The 15783-nt window shown below is 37.2% G+C and overlaps 1 protein-coding gene across 4 annotated transcripts in view; it reads left to right on the forward strand.

Moving 5' to 3' along the window:
• Nucleotides 1-15783, forward strand: part of FOXJ3 (forkhead box J3) — a 141243-nt gene that overhangs the window by 89320 nt on the left and 36140 nt on the right. For 3 of the 4 annotated variants that reach the window (XM_043875804.1, XM_043875803.1, XM_043875805.1), the window contains exons 5-6: nt 1474-1557; nt 13551-13652. In XM_043875804.1, coding sequence (XP_043731739.1) covers nt 1474-1557; nt 13551-13652 — 186 coding nt within the window. The remainder of the gene's footprint in view (nt 1-1473; nt 1558-13550; nt 13653-15783) is intronic. The other variant, XM_043875806.1, reaches the window with a different exon arrangement.

Genomic DNA, 15783 nt, shown 5'->3' on the forward strand with positions numbered 1-15783 from the left:
TATAGGTTTCTCAAGAGGCAGGTCAGGTGGTCTGGGATTCCCATCTCTTTCAGAATTTTCCACAGTTTATTGTGATCCACACAGTCAAAGGCTTTGGCATAGTCCATAAAGCAGAAATAGATGTTTTTCTGAAACTCGCTTGCTTTTTCAGTGATCCAGCAGATGTTGGCAATTTGATCTCTGGTTCCTCTGCCTTTTCTAAAAGCAGCTTGAACATCTGGAAGTTCACAGTTCACGTATTGCTGAAGCCTGAATTGGAGAATTTTGAGCATTACTAGCTTGTGAGATGAGTGTAGTTGTGCGGTAGTTTGAGCATTCTTTCGAATTGCCTTTCTTTGGGATTGGAATGTTGTCATTCCATTGTCATTGTCAAACATTGCCTGAGAAAGCAACCTGGGAAGACTAATTAAATAATAGAGGCCAAGATTAAACTTGGTTCTGGTCCTGGCTCTCAGATTCTTATTTTTCTGAACTTGGATCTCCTCATTCATATATGTGCAAACTGTATAATCTTTGTTTTCAAGATACTTTTCGAGGAAGTCACAGTTTGAGGGCCTGGAATACAGTAGGTCGTCAACATGTATTTTTCAAAGAGTGGTCTGAGAACTTGTATCAAAAAGTAAGAGAGAGTGAATAGTTAAAATTAGAATAAACAATAAAAGATATATATATATAGACCATTGCTTCGCAGGGTACACTTATTGTATAAAATGTGATCAAGAAAGTTGTTTTATAAAATGTTTCACTTACTTGTTTAGTTTTCGTGAGATCCCAGGTTGCAGAAACTACACATAAGATTCTGGGGACCTCCCTGGTGGTCCGGTGGTTGAGAATCCTCCTTCCGGTGCTTGGGACGTGGGTTGGATCCCTTGTCAGGAACTAAGATCCCACGTGCCATGGGGCAGCTGTGCCTGTGTGCGCCACAACTAGAGAGTGCTTGTGCTGCAGTGGGGCCTGTGCGCTGCAATGAAAAGATCCTGACGCAGCCAAATAAAGAAAGAAAGATTTTTAAAAATTACTGCAGGGAAAAGCAAGGAAGCTGGGAAGGAAAAGACCATAAAATAGCAAATTTAAAAATAAAATTAAGGGAAAAAATTAAAAGAAACATTCTGTTACCTTGAATGTCATATGCTATTGTAATGATCACATATGTTCAAATAAGATTCAGTATATTTACATTTTAAATGTGTTTGGATGGTCATTTTCCTTTTTTTATTTGGCTGTGACACATTTCTTGGGCATGGCTTCTTCAGATTGTGATTTTTTTAATCTTTAATAATTAGTTATAAATGGACTCTTTTCTTACATAAACTTTTACTTTTCCTAGTTGAAAATTAGTGTTTCCTCTCACTCTACTCTCCCATTATTTCATCTGCAGGATGTTTTCTTTTGAAGCACAAGATTGTGAAAGTCCATTTTTAATGTTACAGAATTGCTGTAATATACTGTTAATATTTATTTCTTTACCTTTAGGGGTCCTATTGGGCAATCGACACCAATCCGAAGGAAGATGCGCTGCCTACTCGGCCAAAGAAGAGAGCACGATCTGTAGAACGGGTAAAAAGCTCTTTATCACTAGTTTAGTATGATGGGATTATTATTTTGGAAATCTAGATCTTAAAAATTCATTTCTGTATAATACTGTAATTTCCAGTATTACAGTAAGTATAATTGTAATTAAGGTAATATTTTACTTGGGTGACATTTTCTGTTTTTTCAAAACACTTTGAGACTTATTTGATCCTGACAGCTCTTGAGTGAGATGGGCAGTTTAGCAATCAGGTAAAAGGGTTTTCGTTTGTTTATTTGTTTTGTAGTTAGGGCACAGTTGTTATCTAACTGAAGGTTAAATCCAGGTCTCTTAATTTGCTACTCTTCCCTCTCTGCATCATCAAGGACTGGTTTTATGTAACAAAACTGTTCCCTTTCACTGCAGATAATCAGTCTGATTATATTGAATTTTCCTGATTATCTTCAAAATGTCTTTTCCTGATTCCAATTATGTAATAATTATTTTGTACACAAATCTGTAAGAACCTCAAGCTGGGCTTAAATTGGGATTGGATGAGCCATGAGGTACAGCAGCAATGGGAGTTAGGCAAATTTATGGTGCCAGCAGAGGGAATTCAAGTACTGTAGTTACGAAGCTTTGCAAAATTAAAAGTGAACTCTCAGGTCAGAACCCTTTTTGGTTTTATACAAATCAAAATTTGAAAAGGTTTATATTGATGGCATAGTCTTCTGGTAATGGACTTTTAAGGCTGAGACGGTGATGAGCTCTGCACCTAATGGTTTGAGAGGGGATGACCTTCAGTTATTGCTGTCCAGCTCTTGTTTTTTAAAACATGTGACTCTTTTTTTTTTCTGCATCTTTCTTAAAATTTGTATTCTATTTTTTAAAGTTTATTTTTAGTTAGAGGGCAATACAGACTTTTATTGTGTGAAAATGTGGAGAACACAGTGTTTGGCATCTACTGCCAGAATTTGAAGGAAGGGGAGAAGAGCCCACATCATTTAACCCAGAGCGTTAGAACGGATGATTTTATCTTGAGGCTGAAGCATTGTGGTCTCTACTGTTTGCTCTCTCCTTCTGGATTTCCTGGAACTTGAGTATTTCTGGAAATTTGAATTGGTAGTTGGATTGACAACTGGGCAATCTGTTTGGATATGAAGCCTGGCTTGTATTCTGTTACGTTGTTTCATAATTCTTAGAGCAATACTTCTTTATATCTAAGAGTACTCTGTTGTTTTTTTTTTTTTTTCCTGAAGACCATATTGTCAGGAAGTCTACGGAAATATAGTATTCTGATTACAGAATTATGTTTTGTATACTAAGTATATGTTCTTGAATGTGTATTTGAACATGTATTTTCTATATTTATTTTCTGCTGTTTATATTTTTATCTTTTAAATTTAAAGCATTTAAAAGTTCCAACAGTTTGCCTTTGTAGTATAGTTCCATAAAATACCCAGTACCAGAGCCTTTCAGTTAGTATAGCGTACTGATATTTATTGTTGCCTGAGCTGTGTGTTGGTTGCTATGGTAGGAGAGGAGCCTAAAGAAAGAGAACAGCTGTAAGTAGAGTATGTCTAATCAGGGAGACAGATGTTTAATACAGAGTACAAGCTCTCACACATACTCTGAAAGGTAATATTCTTACAAAACATAATTTTGTGTCCTGATAAACTGATGTGTCTGTACTTTTTTATTTAGAGGGTTTTGGGTGGGGGCAGGTAGTATTTTTATTAGGACACAATTTGTGTTTAAGTATACTTGTATTTTTTGGGCTTCTGTGGTGGCTCAGAGGGTAAAGCGTCTGCCTGCAATGCGGGAGACCCGGGTTCCATCCCTGGGTCGGGAAGATCCCCTGGAGAAGGACATGGCAACCCCACTCCAGTATTCCTGCCCGTAGAATCCCATGGACGGAGGAGCCTGGTGGGTTATATATATAGTCCATGGGGTCGCAGAGAGTCAGACACGACTGAGCAACTTCACTTGTATTTAAGTAGTTATTGGGTTTTATCTAAGGGAGTACCTAAGATGGTCAAATAGTATGATTGTTAAACATTTAGAACTTTTTGTCAAAAACTAAACATGACCCACAGATTGAAACTTGAAGGAGTTTTAAAATGTAGATAGTAAAGATGTTGACATCCCTGAAAGCTTATTAAACTTCTGAAATGTTATTTCTTCATCCATGTGTAAACATCAGAGTTCTGTGTGAAATATTAATGTATGTCACACATTTTTGAAGAAAGAAGAGCTTTTAATGTAAAAGAAGCAATTTTTAAAAATGCACGTAACAGTATCTTCATGTCTTAAAGGAAAAGTAAAGCCTGATTGTTATCTCCAGCCTAGTATTCTTAACACAGTTGTTTGGACTGTCTTCCTGTTCCCTCCATTTACTTGAATAAACCTCTGTTCTCTTTTGTCCATTGTGGTATTACTTTCTTCTTTACTTAATTCTTGAATATGTGTCAATAAATGCCTTTCATTTTCCTTTTTCTGTTTTCTTTCATCTTACCATGTTTTCTTTATTTATCATAAAGCAGACTTGATTACCTAAAAAGGATTACTAATAAAGTTTAGCATGGTGAAGATGAATGGGCTCCATGACTAGGATTCCTGTGTTTTTCTTCTGGCCTTACTATTTACATCTTTTGTGACTTTTGGCAAGTTGTTAGAATCTTTGAGCTTCAGAATCCTCAACTGTAAAGGAAAAGGATAGAAGTCTTTTAACAGCTGCCATGGACTAAGTGTGTTCCCCTAAATTCATATGTTGAAACCCAAATCCTAGTGTGATGGTATTTGGAGGTGAGGCCTTTGGTAGATAATTGGATCAGGACTGTGAAGCCCTCATAAATGGGATCAATGCCCTAATAAGAATAGGCCAGAGAGCTGGCTAGCTCTTTCCTGCCATGTGAGAATACCAGTGAGGATACCTGCAAAAGAGCTCTCACAAGAACCTGACCGTGCTGGCACCATGATCTTGGACTTCCAGCCTCCAGAACTGTGAGAAATAAATTTCTGTTTTGATAAGCCACCAGTTTATGGTATTTTGTTATAGCAATATGAACTAAGATAATAGCATAAGAAAAATATAATTGAGTTTATGTGGTAGATGTTTTTTAAGAATTTTATGTATATTAAATTATTAATTTTTATAGTAAATCCAAATGATGAAAGTGATAGACACAGATATTAAGTTGTCCAAGGGTACAAAGGACAGTAGTGAGTACCAAGGCCAGAATTATGAACTCAGTCTGCCTTAAGAGTCTGCTGTTCACAATTGCACTATACTGCCGCTAGTATTTGCTGTGCCGAAGATCAGAGCACTCAGATTTCTTTTCATCTATACATATCTTATTATGAGATAATGGGCTTTATTTATTTTTGGATCTGAGTACTAACTTTTTTCTTTAATGCTATTTAAAAGTATTTTTAATTTAAGTAAGTTGATATACAACATTATATTAGCTTCAGGTATGTAACATAGTGATTCAGTATTTTTATAGATTATACTCCATTTAAAGTTATAAAATAATGGCTATATTGCCCTGTGCTATACAATATATCCTTGTTGCTTATTTATTTTATACATGGTAGTTTCTATCTCTTAATCCCATGTCTTTACCTTGCCCTTACCTTCTTCATTCATCTCACTGGTAACCACTAGTTTGTTCTCTATATATCTAAGAGTCTGTTTCTCTTTTGTAATTTATTTTTGTTTGTTTTTGAGATTCAGCATATAAGTGATGACATAGAATGTTTGTCTTTGACTTATTTCACTAAGCATAATACCCTCTGAGTTCGTCCATATTGCTGCAAATGGCAGAATTTCATTCTTTTTTATGACTAGTATTCTTCCATATACACACACACGCACAACATATATATATATATATATATATATATATATCTCATTTCTTTATTCAGTCATCTGTTGAAGGGCACTTAATAAGTTTCTTCCATATCTTGACTGTTGTACATAATGATGCTATGAACATTGGGGTGCATGTATCTTTTCAAATTAGTGTTTTCATTTTCTTCAGGTATATACCCAGGAGTGGAATTGCTGGATCATGTGGTAGTTCTTTTTTATTTTTTGAGGAACTTTCATATTATTTTCTCTAATGTTGTACCAATTTACAGTCTCACCAGCAGTATACTAGGGTTCCTTTTTCTCCACATCCTTGCCAGCATTTATTTGTAGACTTTTTGATGATAGCCATATTTATAGGTATGCAGTGATACTGTGATTTTGATTTGTGATACTCTGATGACTGGTTACTCATTGAGCATTGTTTCATGTGCCTGTTGTTCATCTGTTTATCTTTTCTGGAGAAGTGTCGGTTCACATCTTTTGCACATTCTTCTAATTGGGTTGTTTGTTTTTTTGCTGTTGAGTTGTCTGAGCTTGTTTGTATATTTTGGATATTAACTCCGTATTGAGCACATCACTTGCAGGTATTTTCCCACGTTTAGTAGGTTGTCTTCTTGTTTTGTTGATAGGTCCTGTTTGTTTACTTTTGCTTTTGCCTTCGGAAACAGACCCAAAATAATAATGCTATGATTTATGTCAGTGAATGTTCTACATATGGCCTTTTCTGGGAGATTTATGTCTTTTGGTCATAGAGTTAGCCTTTAATCCATTTAGAGTTTTATTTTGTAATAGAGTTTAGTTTTGTATATGATGTAAGGAAATGTTCTTATTTCTTTTTACATGTAGCTGTCTAGTTTTCCCAGTTTTTCGTGTGTTGAGGAGGCTCTTCTCTCTATTGTACAATATATTCTTGCCTCCTTTATCATAAATTAATTGGCCATAGGTGTATAGGTTTATTTCTGGGCTCTGTTCTGTTCCGTCGATCTGTATATCTGTTTTTGTGCCAGTGCCATGCTGTTCTGATGCCTGTAGCTTTGTAGTGTAGTTTGGAGCCAGGGCATGTGATTTCCCAGCGTTGTTTTGTTTATTTTTCCCTCTCAGGATTGCTTTGGCAAGTTAGAATCTTTTGTGGTTCTGTATAAATTTTAGGATTAGTTCTACTTCTGTGAAAAATGTCATGGGTATTTTGATAAGAATTGCATTAGGGCTATAGATTGCTTTGGGTAATATCGTGATTTTAACAATATTAGTTCTTCCAGTCCAAATACATGGGATATCTTTCCCTTTCTTTGTATATATCTTTAGTTTTCTTCATCAGCATTTCATAATTTTCACAGTATATGTATTTCACTTCCTTAGTTAAGTATATTCCTAGGTGTTTTTACTGTTTTTGATGCAATTTTAAATGGCATTTTCTTGCTTTTTCTTCCTGATAGTTCATTATTGGTATATAGAAAAACAACAGATGTCTATATATTAATTATATCTTACAGCTATACTGAATTCATTTACTAGTTCTAATAGGTTTTTTTTTTTTTTTGCTGCAGACTTTAGGGTTTCTATATATAGTATGATGTTATCTGCAAATAGTGACAGCTTTACTTATTGCCTTCCAATTTTTTCCAGTCTGACTGCTGTGGTTAAGACTTCCAGTACTGTGCTAAATAAGAAGTGGCAAGAGTGTGAATTCTTAGCTTATTCCTGATTATAAAGGAAAGGCTCTCAGCTTTTCACCATTAAGTATTGGCTGTTAGTTTGTCATGCATGGCCTCTATTATGTTTGATATATTCTTTCTATACTAACTTTGATGAGAGATTTTATCATAAGTGAATGTTTAGTTTTGTCACATGCTTTTTTTGTGTGTCTTTATATGTTGTTGAATTTGGCTTGCCAATATTTTGTTGAGTATTTTTGCATCTATATTCATCATATACTGGCTTGTCATTTTCTCTTTTTGTAGTGTCTTTGTCTGGTTTTAGTTAACAGATCTCTTCATTTTAAGAGAACCCACCACATTTAATCTGTATCTATATATGCATACACACACATATATATAATTGTCATAAATACTATTACAAATGACAACAAATTACTGTGTAATTAAGCAACATGTTAGAGCAAGCAGTGGTAACTAAAGTGACTCAAAGTAGAAAATGCTTCTGTGAGAAGGCCTATAGGAAGAGGAGTAAGACTTAGAAATTTGATGCAGAAGTATAATTTTTTGCATAGAAAATAGTAAAATATCAAGGACTGACCTGTTTGGTTCAGTGGTTAAAATCCGCACTTCTGCTTCAAGGGGCACGGGTGTGATCCCTGGTGGGGAAACTAAGATCCTGAATTGTGGATCTTAGAACCACCTGAGAGGGGTTTTGTTGTTTGAAGTGAACTCTTACCACTTGCCTTTCTTCTCTGAGGCTGAGTCTGAATGAGTTAAAGGTATATACGGGCAGAGGAAGGAATGCAGTCTACATACTCTCAGAACTCTTAGAACTGAAAAACATTTCAATTGGGCAAACATATACTAAGTGTATGGAGAAGGTAACCCACTCCAGTACTCTTGCCTGGAAAATCCCATGGACGGAGGAGCTTGGTAAGCTGCAGTCCATGGGGTCGCTAAGAGTCCGATTCAACTGAGCGACTTCACTTTCCCTTTTCACTTCCATGCATTGGAGAAGGAAATGGCAACCCACTCCAGTGTTCTTGCCTGGAGAATCCCAGGGACAGGGGAGCCTGGTGGGCTGCCGTCAGTGGGGTTGCACAGAGTCGGACACGACTGGAGCGACTTAGCAGCAGCAGCAGCATACTGAGTGTACATTGAGTGGGAGGTACTACATGTTGCCTCCATGAGATACATTGAAATAAAATTTCTTGAGAAATGCTACTCATTTTTGTAGGCTAGAAAATGTTTCATAAGGGGTTATTTTGATCAATGGGTAAGATTTACTTTTTTGTTTTTTAACAGTATTGTTGGAGATAGTTTATGTACAGCTAATTGAATGTTTAAAGTTTACAGTTTGAGGATTTTTGTCATGTGAAGTTATTACTAGTTTACAGTATGAACATTTCTATCACACCCAAAAGTTTCCTCATTTCCTTTTGTAACTTGTTCCTCCCTCCACTCTTATCCCAGACAACCCGATCTGGGGAGAATTGAAAGTGTGGTATCTTTCTATTCATTGCATTGTTAATTTCTCTCAGGACTGTTTACAGTTTTCAGTGTAGAGGACTTGGATGTTTCCAGTTAGGTTTAATCATGAATATTTTGGATTTGGATGCTATATGTTTCAGTTTTTTGCTGCTAGTAATAAAAATGTAATTTGTATATTAAACTTGTATCCTGCAATCTTGTTAGTTCTAGTATTTTTTAAAGGTGCCTTGGGATTTCTATAATTATATTATCTGCAAATAGACAGTTTTCCTGTGTCTTTCCTTCCTCCTCTTCTGTCTCGTCCTAGAACCTTACTGCAGTGAAGAGAATCTCTCATTTCAAGTCTTTACTTGAAATGAGAATAAGGCTGGATTCTTTCAAGTCTTTACTTGAAATGAGAAAGTGGGCATCCAGCCTTATTTCCATTCTTAGGAGGAAAGTATCCAGTTTTTCATCCTAAGTATGACATAAGCTGTAGGGCTTTTGTAGATGCTGTTTATCAGATTGAGGAAGTTCTCTAGTAAGCCCAGTTTAGTGCGTTTTATCATGAATGGGTGTAAATTTTTTTAACTGCTCTTTTTGTTCCTATTGAAGTGATTATATGACTTTTCTTTTATTCTGTTTGAGTGTTAAATTACACTGATTGCATTTGAAATGTTGGACCTTGTATTCCTTGGATGAACCCTTACTGAGTCATGATATATTATCCCATTAATGTATCATTGGATTCCTTTTGCTAATATCTGAAGGATTTTCGCATCTGTGTTCATGAGGGATGTGGATACAACAAAAATCAGGTAGTCGGAACATTAAAAGATTATATTCAAGAAAACTAGACCTCTCAAGTTAATGAATTTAGCACTTTTCTGTGTATGGGAAGATGCAAGAGTCTGGGCTCATTGAAATCATTCCTTTGATATGCATCTTAACTATTTAGGGCCAGTATCCTGTTTTTCTCCATCCTGAATCCCCTCGGGGTACACAGTTGAGGGTGGCTGCAGTGGCCGATGGCCTGATGGCCTTAACCATCTTTTGTTTACTGATTTGACAGGTGACATTTTTCTTGTCTACAGTAATATTGGCTAGGTTTTGATATTAGGGTTATGCTAGCCTCATAAACTGATAGGGGTATATTCCTTCTATTTTCTGAAAAATTTCTTGATTGGTAGATTGGTATATCTTCCTTGAATATTTGAGAAAATTCATCAGTGAAATCATCTGGACGTGAAGCTGAAGATGTTTTTTGTGTGTGTGGAGGCTCAGCTTGTAAAGAATCTGCCTGCAATGGGGAAGACCTGGGTTCGACCTGGGTTGGGAAGATACTCTGGAGAAGGGAAAGGCTACCCACTTCAGTATTCTTCAATGGACAGTATAGTCCATGGGGTGGCAAAGAGTTGGACACAACTGAGCAAATTTCCCTTTCAGTTTCACTTTTGATGGTTACTTTGTTATGGGACTGTTCACATCTTCTCTTTTTATTCCAGTTTTGGTAAATTATGTTCTTAAGGAATTTTGTCCCTTGTATCTAAGTGGTTATATTTGTTAGTGTAAAGTGGATCATAATATTCTCTTACTTTAACATATATAGAGTCTGTAGTAATAACTCTTTCCTTCTTGATATTGATGATTTGTTTTCTTTTTTCTTCATTGGAATAGCTAAAGGTTTGTCAATTATGTTAGTCTTTTCAAAGAACCAGGTTTTGTCTTAAAGTTTTTTTTCTGTTGCTTTTCTGTTTCATTTCTATTTTTATCTTTATCATTTACTTCTTTCTCAGTTCAGTTCAGTTCAGTCGCTCAGTCCTGTCCGACTCTTTGTGACCCCATGGACTGCAGCACACCAAGCTTCCCTGTCCATCACCAATTCCTGGAGCTTACTCAAACTCATGTCCATCGAATCGGTGATGCCATCCAACCATCTCATCCTCTATCGTCCCCTTCTCCTGCCTAAAGCTCCCCCGGCATCAGGATCTTCAAACTCTCTTCGCATCAGGTGGCCAAAGTATTGGAGTTTCAGCTTTAGCATCAGTCCTTCCAGTGAACACGCAGGACTGATTTCCTTTAGGATGTGCTGGTTGGATCTTGCAGTCCAAGGGACTCTCAAGAGTCTTCTCCCAACACCACAGTTCAAAAGATCAATTCTTTGGCACTCAGCTTCCTTTATAGTCCAACTCTCACATCCATACATGACTACTGGAAAAACCATAGCTTTGACTAGACGGACCTTTGTTGACAAAGTAATGTCTTGACTTTTTAATATGCTATCTAGGTTGGTCATAACTTTTCTTCCAAGGAGTAAGCATCTTTTAATTTAATGTCTGCAGTCACCATCTGCAGTGATTTCGGAGTCAAAGAAAAATAAGTCTGTCACTGTTTCCACTGTTTCCCCATCTATTTGCCATGAAGTGATAGGACCAGATGCCATGATCTTAATGTTCTGAATGTTGAGTTTTAAGCCAACTTTTTCACTCTTCTCTTTCACTTTCATCAAGAGGCTCTTTAGTTCCTGTTCAGTTTCTGCCATAAGGCTGGTATCACCCTGCATGTCTGAGGTTATTGATATTGCTCCCACAATCTTGAGTCCAGCTTGTTCTTCATCCAGCCCGGCATTTCTCATGAGGTACTCTGCATATAAGTTAAATAACTAGGGTGACAATATGCAGCCTTGACATACTCCTTTCCCAATTTGGAACCAGTCTCTTATTCCATGTACAGTTCTGTTACTTCTTGACCTGCATATAGGAGGCAAGTCAGTTGGTCTGGTATTCCCATCTCTTGAAGAATTTTCCATAGTTTGTTGTGATCCACACAAAGCGTTTGGTATACATAGAAGTATATGTTTTTCTGGAACTCTCTTGCTTTTTCAATGCTCCAGCAGATGTTGGCGATTTGATCTCTAGTTCCTCTGCCTTTTCTAAAACCAGCTTGAACATCTGGACGTTCATGGTTCACATACATTGAAGCCTGGCTTGGAGAAGTTTGAGCGTTGCTTCACTAGCGTATGAGATGAGTGCAATTGTGTGGTAGTTTGAACATTCTTTGACATTGCCTTTGGGATTGAAATGAAAACTGACCTTTTCCAGTCCTGTGGTCACTGCTGAGTTTTCCAAATTTGCTGGCATATTGAGTGCAGCACTTTCACAGCATCATCTTTTAGGATTTGAAATAGATCAACTGGAATTCCATCACCTCCATTAGCTTTGTTCATAGCGACGCTTTCTAAGGCCCACTTGACTTCACATTCCAGGATGTCTGGCTCTAGGTGAGTGATCACACCGTCGTGATTATCTGGGTCATGAAGATCTTTTTTGTACAGTTCTTCTGTGTATTCTTGCCACCTCTTCATGATATCTTCTGCTTCTGTTAGGTCCATTCTGTTTCTGTCCTTTATTGTGCCCGTCTTTGCATAAAATGTTCCCTTGGGATCTCTGATTTTCTTGAAGAGATCTCTAGTCTTTCCCATTCTATTGTTTTTCTCTATTTCTTTGCATTGCTCACTGAGGAAGGCTTTCTTATCTCTCCTTGGCTATTCTTTGGAACTCTGCATTCAAATGGGTGTATCTTTCCTTTTCTCCTTTGCCTTGAGCTTTTTTTTCTTTTCTCAGCTGTTTGTAAAGCCTCCTCAGACAATCATTTTGCCTTTTTGCATTTCTTTTTCTTGAGGATGGTCTTGATCCCTGTTTCCTGTACGATATCACGAACCTCCATCCATAGTTCTTCAGGCACTCTGTCAAGTCTAATCCCTTCAGTCTGTTAGGCACTTCCACTGTGTAATTGTAAGGGATTTGATTTAGGTCATAACCTGAATGCTTTTTGGTTTTTCCTACTTTTCTTCAATTTAAGTCTAAATTTGGCAACAAGGAGTTCATGATCTGAGCCACAGTCAGCTCCCAGTCTTGTTTTTGCTGACTGTATAGACCTTCTCCATGTTTGACTGCAAAGAGTATAATCAATCTGATTTCAGTATTGACAATCTGGTGATGTCCATGTGTAGAGTCTGCTCTTACGTTGTTGCAAGACCCATTGTGTTTGCTATGACCCATGCATTGTCTTGGCAAAACTCTGTTAGCCTTTGCTCTGCTTCAATTTGTACTCCAAGGCTAAATTTGTCTGTTACTCCAGGTATCTCTTGATTTCCTACTTTTGCATCCCAGTCCCCTATGATGAAAAGGACATCTTTTTTTGGTGTTAGTTCTAGAAGGTCTTGTAGGTTTTCATAGAACCATTTAACTTAGCTGCTTTGGCCTTAGTGTTTGGGGCATCGACTTGTGTTACTGTGGTATTGAATGCTTTGCCTTGGAAATGAACAGAGATCATTCTTTCATTTTTGAGATTGTTTTTGAGGGTATTAACTTCAGCTTTCTAATTATACAAGATCACTACCACCATGTCTGTGTCCCAGGGTTGCAGGGAGAGGGAAAGAGAATGGGGGACAAGCAAATTCTTTCCGAAGATGTCACCCAAAAGTTGCACACATCACTCTTGCTCAAATCCCATTTGTCACACCTTAGTCCCATCGCTGCAAGTAGTTGCAAATGAGGCTGGAAAAGGTGGTCTTTAGCTGGGCAGTGATGAATTAATGACTACAGAGATCCATTACTAAAAGGTAGAAGAGGGAGGAATTGGCATTAGTGGACTATTAGCAGTATCAGCTACAGAAGTTTATCTCTAATATTTGTAAACTCATTCCATAGCCCATGGTGATTATCAGATCAGTGGGTGTGTGCTGTGTCACTGCATTTGTGTCTGACTCTTTGCAACCCTGTGAACGGTAGCCCACCAGGCTCCTCTGTCCATGGGGTTCTCCAGGCAAGAATACTGGATTGGGTTGCCATTTCCGTCTCCATATCAGGTTAGTAGTAGCCTATTAAAATATAATAGAAGAGAATCAGCGAGGATTTTATTTTCAGAAACAAAGTACAAAACTGGATGTTGGAGAATTTTATGAAATAACTTCAAATTGTATTAAAGTTGGTGGTTTTATGAGCTAATAATTATTTATTTTGTTCTTGTATTTTAGGCCTCAACTCCATATAGCATAGATTCAGATTCTTTGGGAATGGAGTGTATTATTTCGGGAAGTGCCTCTCCAACTCTGGCAATCAACACTGTGACTAACAAAGTAATTCTTTTTTTGAACACTTTTGAAATGTCATTGAGTAATACATTTTATTTGCTTTTGTAGTAACAACAGGTTTCTTTATGGTTGAGGTTCAAGAAGATATCAGTTTGACGAATCCATACATGGCAATTTGAAAGCTGAATCCTCAATGCTTTTTAGTTTTACATAAGTTAGAAGTAAATAAATAATTCTCTGGAAAATTGAAAGATACTTACTGGGAAGCTCTATATTAAATATAAATTCTTGACATTTCCAGTCCCAAAAACTTTTGAGTACAGCATTTTATTGAATCAGTTTGTTTCAAAATCATTGGTTACCCCTCTAAATATGTGATTTAAAAAAAGATTGACAAAGTCCCAGGGCATCAGCTGAATCCAGTAAGGTAAATAATTCAGGCAAACTTCTAGAGTTGATTTGAGTGTTGGTCAACATCTTTCATGATATTCAAGTCTAGGTACATACCCAGAAATAATATGAGGTAGTCTACTGCAGTTTTTTTTTTTTTTTTTTTTAGACAAGGGTCAAAACTTTGTGCCATCTCATTTATTAAGTATACCTAGTGGGATACAAATATCTCTTTGTATCAAGAGATACTTGAAATCAAGGTAATTTCTTAACCTCATATCTCAAAACCCTATAAAGGCTGTGGGAGGTTCATGAAGTAACTCAGTTCTGTGCATTTGTTTCCTCTTTACTGGACCATGATGGGCACCTTGAGGATGTATGTTTCCTACACTTGTACTCATATAATCTCTCAGTCTTGCTTTCACCCTCTCCTCTAATCTCCGTTGTTTTCACTTGCTCTTTGTTTGTTTTTTTATCTTTCATTCCTGTACTCTCTTGTGCACATACACAAACAAAAACACACATACTCAATTGCTATATGTAGTATCTTTCTATTTGTTAAAGTTAATGGATTAACAGAAGATAGGTTATAATCAGAGTCAGATTTCTAATTTAGATAGGAAACTGGCAGCTGAGGTAAAGAGTAATAATTTTTCTCAGATAACAATTTACAGGCTGATGCCACCAGAATCACTTAGGAGAGGGGTGAGTATGTTAGTGTGTATGTTTGTTTGGTGGGGGTAGTAATTCCTAGATTCCATTGCGGGCCTACCAAATCAATTACTTTATCTTTGTGGAGAGGACCCAGAAATCTGTACTTTTAAAAATCATCCCTAAGGGTACCCAGTTAGACTTGAGTATTTCTGGTGAAAAGCGTGGGCTGGAATCAGAAGTATCCAGTACTGTTCTTTACAGTAGTCCAAGTAGGAGATACTGAGGTCTAAACATGGAATTTGTGGCTGTTAGGAAACAATTAAAAAATAATAATGCTACTAAATAAAGGAGCTGGAGTTTTTGGACTTCTGCTTTCAGATATGATAGAATAGCTAGTATCAGATTAACCCTTCTCCCTATCTATATAAAATTACCACTCCATCCCCACCCCCCCACCCCCCACCCCCTGCCTACCAATTAAAAAGAGAAGAGAGGCATTGGAGAAAAAGATAGGACTTCAGAAAGGAAAATCTCAGTAAAAAGAGAAGCACACTGAGATAAACTATACACATTTTCCTTTGGGACATTTCCCACTTCTCAGTGCATGGCATAGAGGCTGAATAAAAAACTGCAAACTTGGGCAGTCATTGAGCTAGGGAGGTAAAAGTTGAAGTTTGAGGTTGCCAAAGAGCCAGGGCTTGAGGACCATCATCCCGAGAAATCTCAGTAGTGACCTCAACTTTTAGCAAGCAGTATCCACTTAAGGCTTTTGCTGACCCCTAACCTGTGTGTGGATGTGAGAGTTGGACTATGAAGAAAGCTGAGTGCCAAAGAATTGATGCTTTTGAACTGTGGTGTTGGAGAAGATTCTTGAGAGTCCCTTGGATTGCAAGGAGATCCAACCAGTCCATCCTAAAGGAAATCAGTCCTGGGTGTTCATTGGAAGGGCTGATGCTGAAACTGAAACTCCAATACTTTGGCCACCTGATGCGAAGAGTTGACTCATCGGAAAAGACCCTGATGCTGGGAGGGATTGGATGCAGGAGGAGAAGGGGATGACAGAGGATGAGATGGTTGGATGGTATCACCAACTTGATGGACATGAGTTTGAATAAACTCCGGGAGTTGGTGA

Source organism: Cervus elaphus, chromosome 20 (assembly GCF_910594005.1).
Source record: "Cervus elaphus chromosome 20, mCerEla1.1, whole genome shotgun sequence".
In the NCBI taxonomy this organism is placed as follows: Eukaryota; Metazoa; Chordata; class Mammalia; order Artiodactyla; family Cervidae; genus Cervus; species Cervus elaphus.